Source organism: Chelmon rostratus, chromosome 10 (genome assembly GCF_017976325.1).
Source record: "Chelmon rostratus isolate fCheRos1 chromosome 10, fCheRos1.pri, whole genome shotgun sequence".
Classification (NCBI taxonomy): Eukaryota; Metazoa; Chordata; class Actinopteri; order Chaetodontiformes; family Chaetodontidae; genus Chelmon; species Chelmon rostratus.
In genome coordinates, this window is record NC_055667.1 from 23,192,184 (window position 1) to 23,210,449 (window position 18,266).

General features: G+C 41.0%; 3 protein-coding genes across 3 annotated transcripts; 2 read left to right on the plus strand and 1 right to left on the minus strand.

Annotated features, from left to right (window-relative positions):
- Positions 1 to 445: 445 nt before the first annotated feature.
- racgap1 (Rac GTPase activating protein 1) lies at positions 446 to 8,658 on the plus strand. The gene is made up of 17 exons (XM_041946020.1): positions 446 to 563; positions 1,034 to 1,139; positions 1,256 to 1,458; positions 1,644 to 1,786; positions 2,075 to 2,150; positions 2,234 to 2,287; positions 2,392 to 2,469; positions 2,688 to 2,805; positions 3,043 to 3,185; positions 3,601 to 3,765; positions 3,872 to 3,967; positions 4,427 to 4,625; positions 5,018 to 5,123; positions 5,519 to 5,651; positions 6,917 to 7,043; positions 7,148 to 7,247; positions 7,533 to 8,658. The coding sequence occupies exons 2-17, from the start codon at positions 1,055 to 1,057 to the stop codon at positions 7,606 to 7,608; spliced, it is 1,902 nt and encodes a 633-aa protein (XP_041801954.1). The 5' UTR covers positions 446 to 563; positions 1,034 to 1,054; the 3' UTR covers positions 7,609 to 8,658.
- Positions 8,659 to 9,358: 700 nt separating this feature from the next.
- On the minus strand, positions 9,359 to 12,297 carry si:ch211-210c8.6. Its single transcript, XM_041946514.1, has 5 exons — positions 12,094 to 12,297; positions 10,663 to 10,768; positions 10,328 to 10,434; positions 9,920 to 10,092; positions 9,359 to 9,819 (listed from the first exon to the last, which is right to left on the minus strand). The coding sequence occupies exons 1-5, from the start codon at positions 12,248 to 12,250 to the stop codon at positions 9,541 to 9,543; spliced, it is 822 nt and encodes a 273-aa protein (XP_041802448.1). The 5' UTR covers positions 12,251 to 12,297; the 3' UTR covers positions 9,359 to 9,540.
- Positions 12,298 to 14,186: 1,889 nt separating this feature from the next.
- bin2a (bridging integrator 2a) lies at positions 14,187 to 16,923 on the plus strand. The gene is made up of 11 exons (XM_041946622.1): positions 14,187 to 14,270; positions 14,360 to 14,440; positions 14,678 to 14,732; positions 14,814 to 14,908; positions 15,088 to 15,183; positions 15,343 to 15,450; positions 15,537 to 15,622; positions 15,706 to 15,781; positions 15,884 to 15,966; positions 16,142 to 16,742; positions 16,870 to 16,923. Exons 1-11 carry the CDS (start codon positions 14,187 to 14,189, stop codon positions 16,921 to 16,923), a joined length of 1,419 nt encoding a protein of 472 aa, XP_041802556.1.
- The last annotated feature ends 1,343 nt before the right edge of the window (positions 16,924 to 18,266 follow it).

The window sequence follows — 18,266 nt, forward strand, 5'->3', positions numbered from 1 at the left end:
AACTGAAATTGTCAGTTAAACTTCGGGTAGAAGTCGTCTACAGACCCTCTGTTGTCGTTATTTTTCCACTTACGTTCTTCAAAAAAAAGCAGTTTCTTCCTTCGAGTGCAAATTATTTTGAAAGTTGTGACCGGAAGTTTGATGTTTTTCTTCTCTTTGGCTCCTGCTTTGTAATTCCCTATTTATTTGTTTCTTTGATTGTTAGAAATGATAACATTATTTATCTAAACGGACATTTGTCGTTCCTCGTTATAGTCGTTTCTGTCTATTTGTACCTTCGTACCACTGAATGATGGGACCGGCGACCGTTACGGTCGAATTATTTTGAAAATAACTACTCGGAAGTCTTTTCCCTCAATGTGGAGTGACACCGGTACAGGACTCTTCATTCATTGGCTAGCGGCGAAATTTGAAATACAACGCGCTCATAGCAGCTGTGACTGCGGAAGGATGCGGACAAAGGTGCAACGAGGAGGTTGCTAAAAAAAAAGAAAAGAGGATACGAGCAGTGCGATAAACATCACCGAAAGAACCGTGTTGTCCGACATCTCGACACCGAAACGGTACGTAACTGTTGCTAGCTAAAACTCGCTAGCGTCGGAGTTAAACAAAAGTTAACGTTAGCAGCTAAAGTCAGACCTACCTTATCGCAACCGACAACCATTATTTTTCAGTCATACGGTAGAGGTGGTTAAGTAGTTGTGTGTGACTCATTTCCCTTGAAATGAAACTAACCAGTCAGAACTGAAGAAAAACAGCAAGCTTCCCGGTTTACCAGCTGCTTTGCGTTTGCTAACATACATTGAGAAAAAGCCATTCACCAGACCATTCTAACTATTTAGAATCACGACCCTTGTTATCATGTGAATTAAAATGTACATATAACTCGTTTTATTATTAATACTATTATTAATACTATTATTAATTTTACATTTCCACTTAACATTTGCCAGATGTTTTAATTTATCTACATTGAAAAGCAGCCATTCACTAACCCAAATTAAATGTAGCTACTTAATATTACTCTTTTAAGGGTCTTCAGGAGTAGACCATCATGGAGACGGCTGTGCTGAGCCTCCAGGGCTTATATGATAACCTGAGGATGCAAGTTGACCTTCTCAATGAGAACATTGAACCCAGTAAGTAGTTTATGGTTCTTGGTTTCATCTTTACTATCTATCATTTGAGAAAACTGCCACATGTTCCAAAACAGATACCTGCCACATTACAACTGAATGTGCATCCTGTTTCCCAGACTTCATCCAGATGGCACAAAACTTTGATGACTGCCGTCGCAAATGGCTGAGGACCGAGCAAGAACTGGGTTCTTGCAAAGAGGTGCTCACCAAAACAGAGACAGAGAGGGGAGCCTTGGAGGTCAAACTGAAACATGCCCGCAACCAAGTAGATGTGGAGATCCGCCGCAGACAAAAGGCTGAGGCTGATTGTGAGAAGTTGGTATGTTGGATCAAATGCTGACCCTTGTTGATATATGCTGATTTTGTCTACGCTGTTATCTTATTATTTAAGGAGTTTCTCATTTGTGCTCTGCTTACAAATCCATATACATATTATATATTTTATTTTCTATTGCCTTTGCTATTGTGCATTAGTGTTTACAAGTTTATCTTGTATCTTAACAGGATCGTCAAATTCAGTTGATCCGGGATCTCCTGACCAGTGAGGGATCCTCCAACAGCATCCAGCTGAGTGCAGAGCAGCGTTCAGCTCTGGCCTTCCTGAACACAAACTGCCAGGCAGCAGTCAGCATGAATACTAGCCGAAGGTAATAAACCCCCACACACAGCAATGTCTGGTACAGACGTGTTTTACAGTCTGGATATTTTTGAAAACCTCCCTTACGTCTGCTGCATTAGCTGCTGTTGGAGCCTTATTGTACAACAGAGTACAGTGTTCCTGGTGGTTTGCCTGGTGTGGGATTTCACCGTCCATTCCCATCTCCACCTATTTATCACATGACTGCACCGCTCTGACACACTTTCAGAACGCTGAACTTTCAAATGCTTTCCATTTAGGTTCTTAGACATATTATTCACATATTTTCAATTGCTAGAGAGAGACTGACGACGATTGATGAGTCCGCCTCCATCTTGTCAGATATCAGCTACGACAAAACTGATGACTCTCTTGTGAGTACTTCCCTTGTGAGAATCATTTAGAGTTAAATTAACATGATGTACAGTAAAATAATCTGATTTCGTTTTGAAATCAGGACTGGGACTCCTCCACTGTGAGGACAGTGCGACTGAAGAAACGAGAGAAGAGGGTATGTACATCATCCTGTACATGTTCACCTTTAAACATTTGTTTTTGGAAGAATGGCCATGGTTTCTGGAGGTACACGTGTCATGTCTGCTGTCTTGATTTCAGCGCTCCTCGAGAAATCACGTCGATGGCCCTCCACTTGCCTCCAAACGGTCCCGATCAACGGGTAGAACTTCAGAGAGGGTAGGGTCTTAGCTCTGGATATAGTTATCACTTTTTCATTACTGAAACATGTGCTGTTGTAAGACATGACCACCATCATTCCAAATATAAACAATTATAATATGGGAATAAAATATGTTTTGGCAGTCAAAGCCAGTTCGTTAAACTTGCTATTGGGCCTCAACATAGTACGGTTGTATGTGGTTATTCTGACTATTTTTTTTATTTGTTTTTGACAGGGAAATGAGACCCTTGTGACAAAAACCACAGTGACTGTCCCTGTGAATGGAGGACCTGTTGAGGCAGTTTCTACCATTGAGACTGTTCCTTACTGGACTCGCAGCAGGAGAAACACTGGTAAGATTTTTGTTCTGATGGAGTGACCTTGGCTAGTTGTGATGCAGCCAAAATAAAGTCAAAAAACAATTTTAAGGAGGCTGCCTGTTTTTTCTTTTTGTACAAAGATGTTCTCAATATTTGTATGGATGTCTTGAGTATGAATATGCGGCAGCAGTGACTCAGTTCATTTTCTCATAACTAGAGAATAGCCATGTTATGTAACACACAAGTATTTATTTTCCATCTCCCGTTTAGCCGCCATGGACTGGGAATCTGAATCCGTCAAGTCTGAGGACGTCTTCAAGCAGCCTGGCATCCCTGAGGAGCAGATGAAAGTGCAGCCCAGCACACCACAGAGCCACGGGGGTGTCCGTCTTCATGAGTTTGTCTCCAAAACTGTAAGAAAGCCATTTGTGTGAGAGAATTGTAGAGTGAATTCGTCTGACTAGAAAAGCACTTCAACTTAGATATTTTTTCTTTGCTTTTTTCTTTACTGTTTTATTTATTATAAGAATAAGTTAATCAAATTCGGCCCTGAAGTTTACTTATTTATCATCTGTTCTCAGAATTAAATCACGTCTTTCATGTCTTTTATGCACTTCTTTTCATGTCTGTACAGAAACTTATGGTACCTGTATTGAAGATTATCAAACGGCTTCTCCATGTGTATGCAGCTATATATATGCAGTACAGTCATTTGAGTGTTTTTGACTAAACAAAGTGTAGCATCTTGGTTTAGATGAACATGTACGTCGCTGTTGACCCACAATCTTTACTAGCCTTCTATACCCTAAAGTTGACTATCTTTCATAGGTTATTAAGCCTGAATCATGTGTACCCTGTGGAAAGAGGATCAAGTTTGGCAAGATTTCACTGAAGTGCCGTGACTGCAGGGTCGTCTCGCACCCTGAGTGTCGTGAGCGTTGCCCTCTGCCGTGCATCCCCAACCTAGGTGGCACACCGGTCAAAATCGGGGAGGTGTGTGTTTTTCACAACTGATTTGTCACTTGATGTGCTACATGGACATGTTTATTTCCAGTCATCAGAGTCAAAGCAGTTTACCTCATCTCTTATGTGTTTCCAGGGTGTGCTGGCACACTACGTCCCGGACACATCTCCCATGATTCCTCCCCTTGTAGTCCACTGTATCAATGAGATTGAGCAAAGGGGCCTGCATGAGGTGAGTGGTGTTTTTCCTGTCCAAATGATATGCATAAATGTGAAGGCCTAACATCCCGGTAGTTCTCTTTAATGTCTGCCCCTTAAGATGAGACAGACAGCTGTAATTAAACTTTTGCAATCTGTTCCCTGTTCTTGAATGTGGAAGGCTCTTGGTGTCTGTTAGGCTGTGCTACCATCTCTTACTCCTGTTTTATTTTTTGCTCTTTGCTTGATTGGTGCCACTCTCGTCTCTGTGCGCTGAGTACAAAGTCAGAGCTGGGAGAAAATTAGCTTAGCTAAGCATGAAGACTGGAAGCAGGGAGAACCAGCCAATCTAGCTGGCCATAATCACACCTACCAGGACAGCTGCAGCTCATTAAGTCACACACATCTTGTTTGTTTGAGTTGCACACAAATTAAAATGGAAACACAAGAAGCCATAGTTTGAACTTAGCTGAACTTCTTTCTTCCCTCTCAGGCCGGACTGTACCGTCTGTCTGGTGCTGATCGCACAGTGAAGGAGCTGAAGGAGAAGTTCCTCCGCAGCAAAACTGTTCCCGTGCTCAGCAAGGTGGACGATATCCACGCCATCACTGGCCTCCTCAAGGACTTCCTGAGAAACCTCAAGGAGCCTCTTCTCACCTTCCGCCTCAACCGCCCTTTCATGGAGTCAGCCGGTACGCATGTGACTGGTGTTAAAAAGAGATGCTAGAGTTGTTGGAAGCTGTTTCTGATGTGGAGGGGGTCATAGAAAAAGTAATGACATATACAATGAAAGCAATTTATGGCAGACATTGAAATAACTGAAAGTTTGTGTAACTTCTTAATGGACAGCAGCCATTAACCAAACAGACCCGTTAAATGTTGTTTTGCAATTTGTTCTTAGCAGTAATGGAAACCTCAGGCGGGAAGTTGCCTGGAACAAAGAAGATTGATCTTTCAGTTTGTTTGCCTTTTTAGTGTTTGTCACTGGAGTTGGATGCATTTTCTTTCAATTTGTTAATAAATCCACACAGCCTCCCATTTCTTGTTCTCTGCTGACAAAATTGTTTTCTTTGTTCCCTCTCAGAGGTCTCAGACGACGACAACAGCATCGCTTTGATGTACCAAACCATCAGCGACCTGCCACAGGCCAACAGAGACACTCTGGCTTTCGTAGTCCTTCACCTTCAGAGGTTAGCCGTCCTCTAAATATATTGCCAATATACCTGTTTGAACTATGCATATCCCTCTGCGGCTGATTAAAAAGCCTTCACTTTGATGCCTTGCATAATCCTGCTATAAATTCAGTTTTGGGAATTGCTGATATTTACAGAAGTTTCCAGTCTCTCAAGACCCCTTTTTTATTATTATTTTGCTGTAGCCTCTAATTTTAATTGGGTTAAATTGCTTTAGGCAAAAATGTGCTAAGAATTTAATAAACACCTCAAGTAATTCTCATTTCCTGATTTTATACAGCAAGACATTCAGTTTATTTACCCTCCACTATACCTTGATATGTGTTGTGTGTATATATATTGCATTTCACATACATCAAAGAGACATAATTGAATCTCATAAAATCTTTCAGAGTTGCTGACAGCTCGGATACGCGGATGGACATCAGTAACTTGGCTCGAGTGTTTGGTCCAACTATTGTGGGTCATGCAGTTCCCAACCCTGACCCGATGACAATCCTACAGGACACCAAACGACAGCCCAAGGTAGGCATGACGGATTCATCGTGTCTATTGCGTACCATGTTTCTTCAGTGGTTACTTCATATAATTCCCCTGTGTCAAAAAAACAACAACTTCTGGTTGATTTGGTTATTGGTGAAACAGCAAGTGTGGTTTAACACAAGTCCCAGAACTGTGAGGGTAGCAAACGCTTATTGAGCAGCAACTTTATCAGAAATACAACAGAAAAGCAACAAACCTGCACTGTTTTCATAGAGAAGCCAGTAAATAACTGGCCCTTTTACATCATGCCATGAACAACAGCTATCTGATGTCACGCTGAGCACGGCGAAAGGAGTCAGTCACCTTGACGAGAAGTTCACGGTGCAGCCTGTCGCCTGCAGCTCCTCATCTAACAGCTCACTGCGGCTGTTTCCCCTTGTTCCATTACACTGTGCAATATTTCAAACTGAGCCTCTGCCAAAAAAAGGGCAAAAAATAACCATGTTTTTTCTCTGGCTCATTTTTGGTTGCTGTCAGCGTTGACCTTGGTGACAAATACATTGAGTTTCCTGTCTGCTTCGCCATTAAAGCCACCCCGTGGCTACTCCATGTTTTGCTAGTTGAATGCTTTTTAATGAATTAGTGAATGACCCAATGTAAACAGTGAGGCAGATGTTAATGAGATAACATTAAAAGCTATAACACTATAGGACTTACATGCATCCTTTCCTGCGAATTCCTCATGAGTCTGCCAGCAGTTTGTAACCAGTGCATGAATGGTGAACTCCTCCACTAACAATGAAAACAAGAGCGTGAGGTAATTACAGAATGTAATATAGTATAATGTATATAGTATAGAATGACTATGGCTGAAACGTCAAAAATGGGGTTCGATTTCATGAAAAGCTTAAGGATTATGACTTTAATTTTCTAAGTGTTTATCCTGTGACAAAATCCAGATGAGGTTTTAATATTTATAAATGAATAAATGATTGCACAAATTAAAACTAATGACTTTGATAAAGAATTACTGTCAAACTATTTAGCTAAACAAAAAACTTGTTTTAATCGCATTATCCATCTTAATATAAGTGACTGACTGACTACAACTTACCGTACAGAGTCCACAAAAAGCTATATATGATATAATAATACATTTCAGAAAATCATCACAATACCATAGACTTTTTTTATTGAATAATTCCCCTCTGTCTTGCCCAAGGCATCGAGATAACCATCTCAGCACTGTTGGAAGAGGATGAGGCAAGACGCTGAAATAACCCCCATCTTTTGCACTTTCTGTTCAGGTCGTGGAGCGTCTGTTGGCTCTGCCGGTGGATTACTGGAGCCAGTATGTGAAGGCAGAGCACGAGCAGCCGAACTTGGATCACCTGATCATCGAGAACGCAAACTGCTACGCCACCCCCGAGAGAAGTACGAGCTCGCCGCACTTTGCGTGTTGCTCGGCAGTGCTTGTATGAGTCTGGGCTCGGTTGTTTGCCGGTTGATGTTTCATCGTATTGTTTGTGCTGTTGCAGTGAGCATGCTGGGACCTCTGACCACTCCAGAGCACCAGCTCAATAAAACCCCCTCCTCCAGCTCCTTGTCTCAGCGCATGAAGTCCACTCTGACCCCCAGGTAAGCACACAACACAGTCCCCTCCTGCACAGCTTTAACACCCGTTTTAAAATCAATGAGCTCATGATTAATTGCCTCTTGAATGACTGCTGCGTACTGCTGATTCAAATGTTCAGGAGCTATAACCCACGCTTTTTTTCTGATTTAGAGAAAAGCTGACTCCTTTGAACATCTTTCATAGAAGTTAATCTACTGTACAATATCTCATTATCCTTCATGGACTCTGCTTTATTGACTTTGACTCCTAATTCCATTAAATGCCATTATGTGCACTCTTTGTTGCAGATTTGGGAGCAAGAGCAAATCGGCCGTCGGATTTTCTCGCCAAGGAAAATTCTTTGCATCTCCACTCCTAAAATAATGCAGAGCAGCTGCACCTAAACCTTTACTAACGCTGCAATAACAGCCAATACATTTGTGCATTTATGCAAACACATAACCTGGTACTGCTTTGAGGTTAGCTGTAAATGCCTCCATCTAAGTCTTCCTACTAATAATCGTTTTAATATTTCACAATGGTAAGAGTTGTATTTTGCTGATTTTACGTGTTTGTAAAAGGATTATTTTTTTTTAACCAAATAGGTTTTCCTGTCTATGCACACTTGTGTGTCCACAGACTGATGCTTTTACTAAATGTTTGATGAGGCTTTCTCATTTCACCTCGTAACACATGAGAATGTACCGCTTATTGCTCTTTTTGATAGTTAAAAATATCTACTGTAATGCGCAGTTTTAATTGTGACCTGCTTCGCAGTTGAACCATTTATTTTGATCGTTTTTCAGCTCATGTGTCACTCAGAAGTTGAAGCGATACTTAGGCATTTCATTTGAGGTTGTAGTTGAATGTGTGACTGCGAGTAACCTCTTTTAGTTTTAGTGTTTGTATATTTAATTTCTGTTAAGTTTTGTCTTCATTCCCCAGTGAATTGTGCTGTAAATGTTTACAATCTCACATGTCCCGTCCTTCTCCTGCTGTAACTACAAACAGTGGTTCGAAGACCTCCAGGCAGACCTTCCTCATCTGCTAGATCTTCTCAGTCATCATCTGCAGACCTGACTGGGTGTGATGTTTTTGGTGATCGGCATTAATCTCTTGAAGGGGGACAATTTTTTTAAAATCTTCACTGCTGTTGTGTTTTCTAGTTTATCCTGCACCGCCAGTGATCATCAGGAGCGTTGTTCACTGGTTTATGTGAACGACGGTAATCTTTGATCATTTTGCTCCAATGTTTATTGCTCTGTGTAATGTTTGTACTGTGGGAGGTTACTTGTGAGCAAGCCAGTGCAAAAGGCAGTTACTTTCTATGATTGGCCAGTTCAGTTACTGTGGCATTATTGATCAACTATTAGCACAAATTTTGTACACAAATACACACTCTAAAATTCATATAACTTATAAAATACATTTCTAACCTTCTAAAAATGTCTTGTGTGCTTTTTGTCAGGTGCCTAGTGTGGTTTCCTACTGTTATGAATCTTAATACGATGAGTTGGAGGGTATAAAGGGAAATTTGTGTGATCCAGGTTAGCACATAATTAAATGTCGTGTTGTGGTAGCCTCTACTTTGACCTTGCTCTGCATCCGTTTACTGTGAATAACCACAAAGACTTATATCTAGACACGTAAAGTCAAAAGGAACTTCTTGCTTTAGATTCTTGAGGATGTTTCAAGAATCTAAAGCATTTTATAACCGGACTCCTCTGCAGGTCAGTTCACACCTTGAGTGTGGTTGAGGTCATGTGTTGGTTTACAGTGCACCTAGCTGTTATGAAATTTGACATGAGCAGAGATGTGAATGGGTTTTAAACTGCCTGAGCAGGGTTAAGACAGCAGGATCGTGTTAGGCTAAAAAAAAAAAAAAAAAAAACTAGTTCATGTGATCTAACCTCACCACAATGGAAAGCAAAAGTTAGCCGTTAGCTTTTCTGAACACTCTGGTTGCATGGAAAGTGGCCAAAATAGTGAAAATCTTTATTGTAGATGTGTATGTTTAGAGACTGAAAGGTGAAAATGAATGGTAGCTTTATAGTCTTGACTACAATGCACTTATTTAGCTCTAAATCATCCCACGTCACAAAGATCTTACACAAGAGGCTGTTGTTTGAAGACTAGGAGTGATCAACTGGAATTTATTTTACAGAATTTGTACAAAGTGACAGCAAAACACTACAGGTGCAATTATTTCAAATATTCTGCTCAGGACAGTTAATGACTTTAATGTGTATATGTGTGGAGGCAATTATTGGTACAACAGTTTGGAAAATGTTAAAGCATCATAACAAACATGCAGCATCAAAGTTTCGGCCATGGCCAGAGAAGAGGAGTGTTCTTAATGTAGTCCTGGAAGGCGGGGTCAGATCCCCACTTCTTCATGGCCTGCTTCTCCAGGATGGGGATGCCGCTGACGAAACGGAGCAGGAACCAGACGAAGAGAGGCGACGCCACGCTCAGGTACTGGTAACCCTGCATCACCGATGAGGCAGAGAGCCAGAGACCAGACCACTGCAGGATCTCTCCAAAATAGTTTGGGTGTCTGCTGTAGGCCCAGAGTCCACTCCGGATGAACTTCCCCTGCAGCCACAAAAGCAAATTGGACAAAACAGTCATAACAATCAGCGAGTGAAGCATTAATGCAGTTTAGGGTTGCACAACATGAGGTCTGTTAACTCACAGCGTTATCTGGGTCACGCTTGAAGAGCCATTTCTGCTGGTCAGCAATAGCCTCAGTGGCAAAGCCAAGGCCCCATACAGTCCAGCCAATGTAGTCCCTCGCTCCCAGAGGAACATCTCGCTTCTCAGTGTTGAGCATGAGGGTGGGCAGGAGGGTCATGAATACCCACATGGCTGTGAGAAACAGGAAAAAATTAATCATCCTCAAGCAGGCTCATCTTAATACTTCCATGAATTAAATGCACCTAAGTTACTGTCACCAACAGCTCCTATATGTAGAATAAATGCATAGATAAAGAGCTAGAAACTAGACAATGATTTATACAAGGCAGCCCTCCCTCCAGTTGGGTGCAGGGTTGGTCAAGGACTTTAGAAATGAGAGGACGGCATCTGCATCTCTTCCAAGTACCTTGAATAGTCCAGTACACAAAGAAAGTCCCTGGGTTGTCTCTGACATTGTTGAACCTGCGATCATGACCGTCCTTCAAGATCCGCATGAAGAGGAATGTCCCCAGCCTGCAGGGAGAACATGGTTAACATGTACCCTTCACATTAACCAAGGCATTATTCATTAACCTGGTGTTAAGGCTTCACATTCATCAGTTCCTCCTCTGACCTCGCCAAGGACCCACCACAAAACTTACACAAAACTCTTAATGCAAGAGGATACAATCTTCATTCCTCTGTTCTATTCAACTGTGCACTGGGTGCATAACAACTGGGGGTCAATGCTGCCCTCCTTACCTGAGTCCCCATGCTGTCACCAACCCAGTCTGCACCTTCTGACGGACGTGACTGGCTCCTCCCCAGATCCGACTCAGGTGGGCAAGTAGTATAAATGTGCCAGATCCTGGTACAAAAAACAGAAGAGACAAGCTGTGGACTCAGGGTGGTTGGGACATGGGCACGGCGGATAGGGCCGCTTTTTCCAGAGTAAGGCGTGTTCAATAAATCTTTTACCCCGGATACTGCAGACAATTGGTTCCAAAGTTCAAGGGTAAGATATCCAGGAGCACAGGAGCACAGGGGAGAACCAGGAGAGGACGAGTCAAAAGAGGTGATTCACGTGTGAAAATATAAAGAAATCAGACACTGGTGTCGACAGGTAAGCTGCACCGCTCTACACATGACAAATAATTTGATGGTTGTCTGTATTCAAGCTTACAGGCACCTGACAGGTTGAATTCTTGCTCTAACCTCGTCATTGGTCGTAAACTTCAATTTTCATGCTCAGAACCTCAAGAAAGTCAATCGCTTTAATAAAACTCAGTCTAACTCGATAAAAAAGCGAGGATACGAGAGCTGCATCCAAAGATTACACTAATGATTATTTTCATTATCGGATAATCTGCAAATCTGCTGAATGAATGGTGGAAAAATTAATTTGCCTCCCCACTGGCCAAAGATATTCAGTCTGCTGTCATGTAAGAGGAAGGAAAGCAGAACATTTACACAATCAAGACGCAGGAAATCGGGAATGTTGGGTCATGAAATGTACTTAATTACCAAAGTAGTTGCATATAAATTTTCTGTCCACTGGCTAATTGGTTAATTAATTGTTTCAGCTCTAGAGGACATGAATTAAATTAAGAATTGAGTCAGAAAATACATGAATTCTGATTTGTTACTAACTTGTACTGCTGCTGCAAATAAGGCATTTTGAACCTGTTTTTAATGCAAAAGTGACACCAGGTAGCAGCAATCACTAGTGTGCAGACAGGATGTGTTCACTCTGGATCAGGGACCAGAAAAAGACCCCTTTCTGGTTTGAAAAGAGGGTCCCGGGATCCCTCTGTGCGCCTCTGCGGACACGGGACATGAGGTTAAGCTGATTGGATCTGTGCGCCGCTTCTTAAGCTGAAGGAGGAGCTTTCTGCAAGTTTCACAACAAAGCTGGTTTTAGATAACACTGCTTTTATAACGATGACAGTTCAACATCTGCGTGCAGGGAAGCACTTTTCTAATTAAAATAATAATAAAAAAAACAACAACCCCACAGCTGAATTAGCCCGTAAAAGAGCGAGTTCGCCTCCCCGCAGGCTGTTCTCTCGCTTGAACGTGATGAAATGCGCTTTTCTGCCGACTTTACACCAATTAACTGCGTTGAGTCAGCACATGGCCACAAAATCAGCACTCACGCTGGGAAATGTTGGTTTGGTTAGTTTTTCACGTTACCTGCCAAATCATAAAACCTCTCGGTTTTGAAGGCGGCAGCCAGAGCCCAGCCGGCCCACTGGATGCCGAGGTCCGTGGCGGCACATTTGACCAGAGTGCTCCCCATGATGATGTCCTGCAGGTCGGCGAGCAGCACACGAACCGGGTAGTCTGTCATAGGGCCACTCCTCCGACACCCGAAGAAATATAAACACTGTGGTTAAAGTTCACAACTGCCATTGTACTGCTGGGCGTGGCTTGGCCGCAAAGAACTCTGGGTGGTGTAGTTATTAACAAACTGAGGCGCAGGCGTCTTCTTCTTCTTCTTCTTCTTCTTTTTCTTCTTCTTCTTCTTCTTCTTCTTCTACTTCTTCTTCTTCTTCAGTTGAGTTCTCCAACACTGGCAGGGAGCTTTCATGGGTCACTGAGCAGCCCGAGGACATAAATAAATAGATGGTATCATATCACTCAGCAGTAAATGTATGAGTAATATGATACCATCTTCTATAGTACATGATATAATTAAGTAATTGTATTAGCTTTTGTCTGTATTAATATAGGAATATGATGTAGTACATTATGTGACAGAATAGTTTAAGTTTAACATAAAATAGTTTAATATACTATGTGATGTCGAATATATAAGGTGAAATATAGTAATATAGTATGATATTATATTAGTATAGTAAAGAAATATTTGTATATGTATACATACATATACATGTAATTTAAATATATTAAAATATAGTTTGAATATATTCTTATATATAATACAATTTAATGATCATATGCATGTATGTTGATGCATTTTACTGTTCTAAGTGGTCGAGGAGATGCTAATTTTAAGGATTTGATGTACTACTAGGTAGTATAATCTGTACAGTGTTTCATATTTATGAGATTTTCATATGCCTGGTGTGTACACATCTTAATGTGACGAATGATAGCTGTCATGCATTTAAAAGTACAATTTTTCAGTCTGATTTGTAAAGTGGAGTAGAAGCAGGAAGTACCATAAAATGGAAATACTCCACTAGATTAAACTGCCCGACAGTATGGAGGGCAGTCAAACGTAGCTTCACCTCCACCAGCTGCAACAATAAAATGCTTTTGACACATTTATGCATAAATGATAAAAAATAAAGAATTATAAAATATATAATACAACTGTGAAAGGGGCCACTGTGCTGCATAATGAGTACTTTTACTTTTAATACTTTAAGTGCACTTTCCTGATAATATGACCACCTTTTAAAACTTTGAATGCAGGAGTTTCACCTGTAATGGAGTACTTCTATGGAGTGGTATTACTTTTACATGAGTAAACGATCTGAATGCTTTTTCCATCACTGCTGAGAGGCTTCCAAAGGCCCAGAACAATACCTCTCTCGCTACTTTGCTCGCTGAGGTGAATATAGAGAGGTTATTCGGATATGCTTCACTTTCCCCATTTTTGCTACCTCATCTAATATTATTACATCTAAATACTCTTATGAAAAATCCACAAGGGTGTTAGAGTAGCACAGAGACAGGCCAAGAGGTAACGAAACAGACTGATAACTATTTGAATACAACAGAGGAAAGACATTCAGCAAAATAGAGAGATGACATTTAAAAAAGCTATATACATAATATACAATACCTGGGACTATATAAAATAATTGTTCATATATTTGTGTGTAGGAAATCTAGAATCCCAGTAGTTATACAACACACTGTTTATCTATACATGCAATATATTAAAGCATATGGTGTTATATATACACACTGTATAGAATATATGTGCAGTATAAGTAATATATACATACACCATACAATAAAAATAAAATATTGTGAAATACGTAAAATACGGAAATGGAAAAGAACGCCATGATAGAGCATATAATACTATACCAAGTAATAATGACATTTAATGTAATATTAGATACATTACTACCCCCATAGTAATAACAATATCTAATATATGATCAGAGCCAGCTGCAGGTTTGTTGCTATAAAACACTGTTTTCAATGTGCAATGCTAAAGCCAACTACTCAGAGGTCTTGAGGTCTTGTAATGTCGTCCATCTTCTGTTTTCTTTCATCATCAGGAATAAACACAGTCAAGAAGAAATATGGCCGAGAGCACGAGTCCAAAAGGCAGCTCTGGTGACATTGCTAAAAAAATCCAAAGACAGCTGAGCAGAGGCAAAGAAAAGGTAACAGCCTGCAAGTTTCCCAGATAACAAGAGAATGAGCTTAATGCCATTCAGCTGCTGTTGCTTTGAGATATGTGCTTTTTCTGCAGGTGCTGCAAAGGCTGGGAAAGACGGTGGAGAGCAGAGATGACCAGTTTGAACATTCTCTCCGACAGTTTAATGACCAGCAGGTAACCCGTACCCTGCTCACTAAGAAAGAAAGAAGTCTGCAGTTAAACTAAAATACATTTAAACGTTTGAAATTTTGAATCAAGTTCAAAACAGATAAATTCCCACAGCTTTCTCTACATGTTTTACTGCACGTGTAAACACTCAGGTGGTTTATTGACGATACTCAGTGAATCAAACATCATAAAAGTAATAAATCTCAAGAGTGACACTCATGCAAACCTCTTGTCTACTTGTAGACTGATGGGAACCGAATATACAAAGACCTGAGGAACTACATTAATGCAGTGAGAGGTGAGAATGCTTTTGGCTTGCAGAAGAACTGTAGATGTGTGTCCTCTGCAGGTCTCACTCGGTCGATTCTGCCTTTCACAGACATGCGCGAGGCCTCCAGGCGCCTTTCTCAGTCTCTGTTTGATTCTTATGAAACTGACTGGGTTGGAGAGGAAGATTTAGGAGCCATTGTCGAGGTCAGTATGAGCATCAGAGGCAATGCAAAGCCAAGAGCAGCCACAGCTCTACCACAGCACATTTTTGTTGTACAAGTAAAAGCAGCAGGATTCACACATTGCCAGGGGACCAAAACCCCTTCTTCCTCCCTCTTGCTATACATAATTAATGCAATATTTGTGCTGCGCCTTTTAATAAGGGGGAGGACCTCCTGTGGAATGACTACGAGGTGAAGCTGTTAGACCAGGCCGTCCGCACCATGGAGTCCTATGTGGGCCAATTCCCAGATGCCAGGGTAAGACAAGAGGAAGCAAGCAAACAGAAGTGAACACACAGACAGATAAAAGGCCTGAACGCGAACGCACAAAAACCAACAAAGACGCACAAGTGGTTCACACATGCACACACGCACACACATAATACATCTGGATCTTGTGTCTTTTTCAATCTGTAGGAGAAAATAGCCAAAAGGGGGAGAAAACTGGTCGACTACGACTCTTCCCGTCACCACCTGGAGGCACTGCAGACTGCTAAGAAGAGGGATGATATCAAGATAACCAAGGTGATTCATAATGACACATATATGTGTTTTTTACCATATTTGTTCAAAAATATACGTTAAAATAAATTCAATATTTCACTCTGCAGGCAGAAGAGGAGATGAATGCTGCCAAAAGTATCTATGAAGGCATCAACAATGAGTTAAAAGAAGAGCTGCCTGTGCTTTATGAAAGGTGACAGAATATTTTCTGTTGTCATTCGATATGTGAGGCCGTGCACTTTTTTTTTAAACTAAGCTGATATTTTTCTTTTTTAGCCGCATTGGATGCTACATTACAGTCTTCTCCTCTTTGTCAAATTTACGAGACATCTTCTATAAGGAAATGAGCACGGTATGTTTCCCTCTGTGCTGGCGGAGCATCTTAAGCCAGTTGCCGCTCAGTATTGATTGCAGTAAAATTTGTTGTTTCTTCACCAGTCTTCTGTTCTTTTAGCTCAACGCTGATCTACAGAACGTGTTAAAGGAGCTGCAGGCCCAGCACCCGGACAAAGTGTTTGCTGTGAAAGGACTGCAACGGTAAGTTTTTCCTTTTTGTTTTAATGATCTGTGCTTCAAAGGAATTGTTTGCCAGAATGTGATACGATTCACTCATGATAGTTGAAGCTACAGTGAACTTTTAAAGTGATGCCTCTGTTTACGGAAAGAAGCATCATACTCAAACCATTTCCTTGCTTTTGCTCTGATATTTCAGGTATGGCTCCCTGAAGAGACGAACTCTGATGTCTCCTAAGGCCTGGAAAGCCAGCTTTTCTGAGTTTCACAGGAGCTATAATCCTAAATTTGGCCAGAGGTTTAGTTTCAAGTCCCCGGACAAACCTCGCCACAGCAGTCTGTCCAGAGACAGCAGCTTCATTGGAGTCTCTTCGCAATCACCTTACCGGGAGGACCTCTCCTCTCAGTCCAGCGACCTGGACTCAGGATTGAGCCACAGTGAGATCCACAGCTCACTCGCAGAAGAAGACACTGCAGCGGGGACGGCTGTAAGCGAGTCGAGAGAAGACAGCAATCAGGTGGAAGAGGAGAAGGGCATGAAGGAAGAGGAGTCTGGGCCTAAGCCTCCTGCAGAGTCTGACCACAAGGGAGATGGTGAGAAAGCTCCAAGTGAGAGCAGCTCTGAACTGAACAACTCCTGTGATTCGGAGAGCCTGGAGCTCCAGCTGTCTGCAGCAGACAACGGCCCGCTGCACATCGAAGAAACAGAGGACACCGCAGCAGACCTCGAAACTCCTAAACCAAACGGGCTGGAGAATGGTGAAGTTTCTGGGTTTAAGGACCCGAGTGTTGCTCACAAGGTTTGCCATTTGATTAGCACACAGCTGAGGGATGGCGATGCAGACCTCCTCTGTGTTTTTACTATTGTTTTCAGTCATGACTCTCCTGTTTTACAGTTCTTTCTACTGTTCTTTGTGTCCCATCTAGGACGCTCCTGTAGAAAAACAGGCATCCCTGGATGCAAAAACCACAACGGTTTAAAGTATTCCAACTTTAATACAAGGTTTGTACATTTTTCATGCACATAATCTGTCACATATTATCATTCTTCCCGTTCCCTTCTGTCTAGTTTCCGTGTCTGGCCGAGCTTTGCATAAATCCATGTCTGCCATGTGTTGATTGAAACAGAGAAACACGCAGGAGATTGAAGTCGACAGCTGCACGAGAGCAAAAATGTGGAGACAGCCGCACTGAAGTGTCCAACTGTGGTGTCATGAATGATGCACTGTGCATTGACTTGCTGGTGTTAGTTTTCCCATTTATCTTTTTATTGAAATCATGCTCATATAGTACACAGCCTGGGAAAAGCTCAGAAAAGTCGTATTATTAAAACAGGCGTGTTTTATCTTAATTATCCTTTGAAAAGTATACATTCATGTATACTGTCATTGTCATTTTTGGACAAACAGGTTAAAATCAGAGTGGTTATCTTCTGTGTCTGATGTTAGCAAACTTAAATACACTCATAGGTTTACATTTTTGGAAAGCTAGCAAGTTACAAAGAGTAAAAAATGCTAACCGTATGCAGATGTACTGTGCTGTGGTGCAGCTTCTGAAGGAACTCATGTTGCCACCAACCAAAAGACTGAAACTAAAAAGAACTTTTAATGATTTCCTTTCCTTTTCTTTCTTTTCTGTTATTTTTTAACCAGTTCTGTTGGCAGGGATTCATTCTTTGAACATTTTTCATTTTAATTTGAATTAAATGTAAATATATTCATCTGTTTCACTCACAAAATTGGAACCTGTTAATTATGTGAGCAACGTGAAGAGAAATCGTGTAATTGTGAACATTTCTTTTGTATCACATATATACTAATTTGTTTGATTTGAATTATCTGATGAATATACACACCCTCCAGGGTATAGCTAATGGATGGATGGATGTATACGATAAATAAAATAAAACAGATTTAAGTTTGTTTTTTTTTTCAATTCTGATTTGATCCAATCATCCGAAATTTTATGCATTTTAAAGATGGATAGTCACAATACAGACAAATAAAAAAACAAATAAAAGCACGAAATTAGCAGGTAAATATAAGATGAAATTTGCAAAAACTAAATTAAGCTTAAGAAGTTAAAATGCAGCTAAAGGATATATATATAATATACATTTACAGTATATACTATACATATATACACATACCATGTAAACATAGATGTAGCCATATATAAAAATATAGGCAACTGTTTTCTCCCATCCCATAATCCTATGACCGTCCCACCAGTTGAACATGGTGCGCTGTAGGACTGGTTTTAAATTATGTATCCATCACACCCTGATGTGTGTTAGAAATGGATTTCTGTACAGGTGTCCATAC

Bases quoted from the DNA above. Each gene is read 5' to 3' on its own strand.
- racgap1 (XM_041946020.1), top strand. From the start codon at position 1,055: ATGGAGACGGCTGTGCTGAGCCTCCAGGGCTTATATGATAACCTGAGG. The intron at 2,470-2,687 runs GTAGGGTCTTAG...TGTTTTTGACAG, and splicing joins CGGGTAGAACTTCAGAGAGG to GGAAATGAGACCCTTGTGAC. The intron at 2,806-3,042 runs GTAAGATTTTTG...TCTCCCGTTTAG, and splicing joins TCGCAGCAGGAGAAACACTG to CCGCCATGGACTGGGAATCT.
- si:ch211-210c8.6 (XM_041946514.1), bottom strand. From the start codon at position 12,250: ATGACAGACTACCCGGTTCGTGTGCTGCTCGCCGACCTGCAGGACATC. The intron at 10,769-12,093 runs GTAACGTGAAAA...TTTTTGTACCAG, and splicing joins GAGGTTTTATGATTTGGCAG to GATCTGGCACATTTATACTA. The intron at 10,435-10,662 runs GTAAGGAGGGCA...TTCTCCCTGCAG, and splicing joins GTGACAGCATGGGGACTCAG to GCTGGGGACATTCCTCTTCA.
- bin2a (XM_041946622.1), top strand. From the start codon at position 14,187: ATGGCCGAGAGCACGAGTCCAAAAGGCAGCTCTGGTGACATTGCTAAA. The intron at 14,271-14,359 runs GTAACAGCCTGC...CTTTTTCTGCAG, and splicing joins TGAGCAGAGGCAAAGAAAAG to GTGCTGCAAAGGCTGGGAAA. The intron at 15,623-15,705 runs GTGACAGAATAT...TTTCTTTTTTAG, and splicing joins CTGCCTGTGCTTTATGAAAG to CCGCATTGGATGCTACATTA.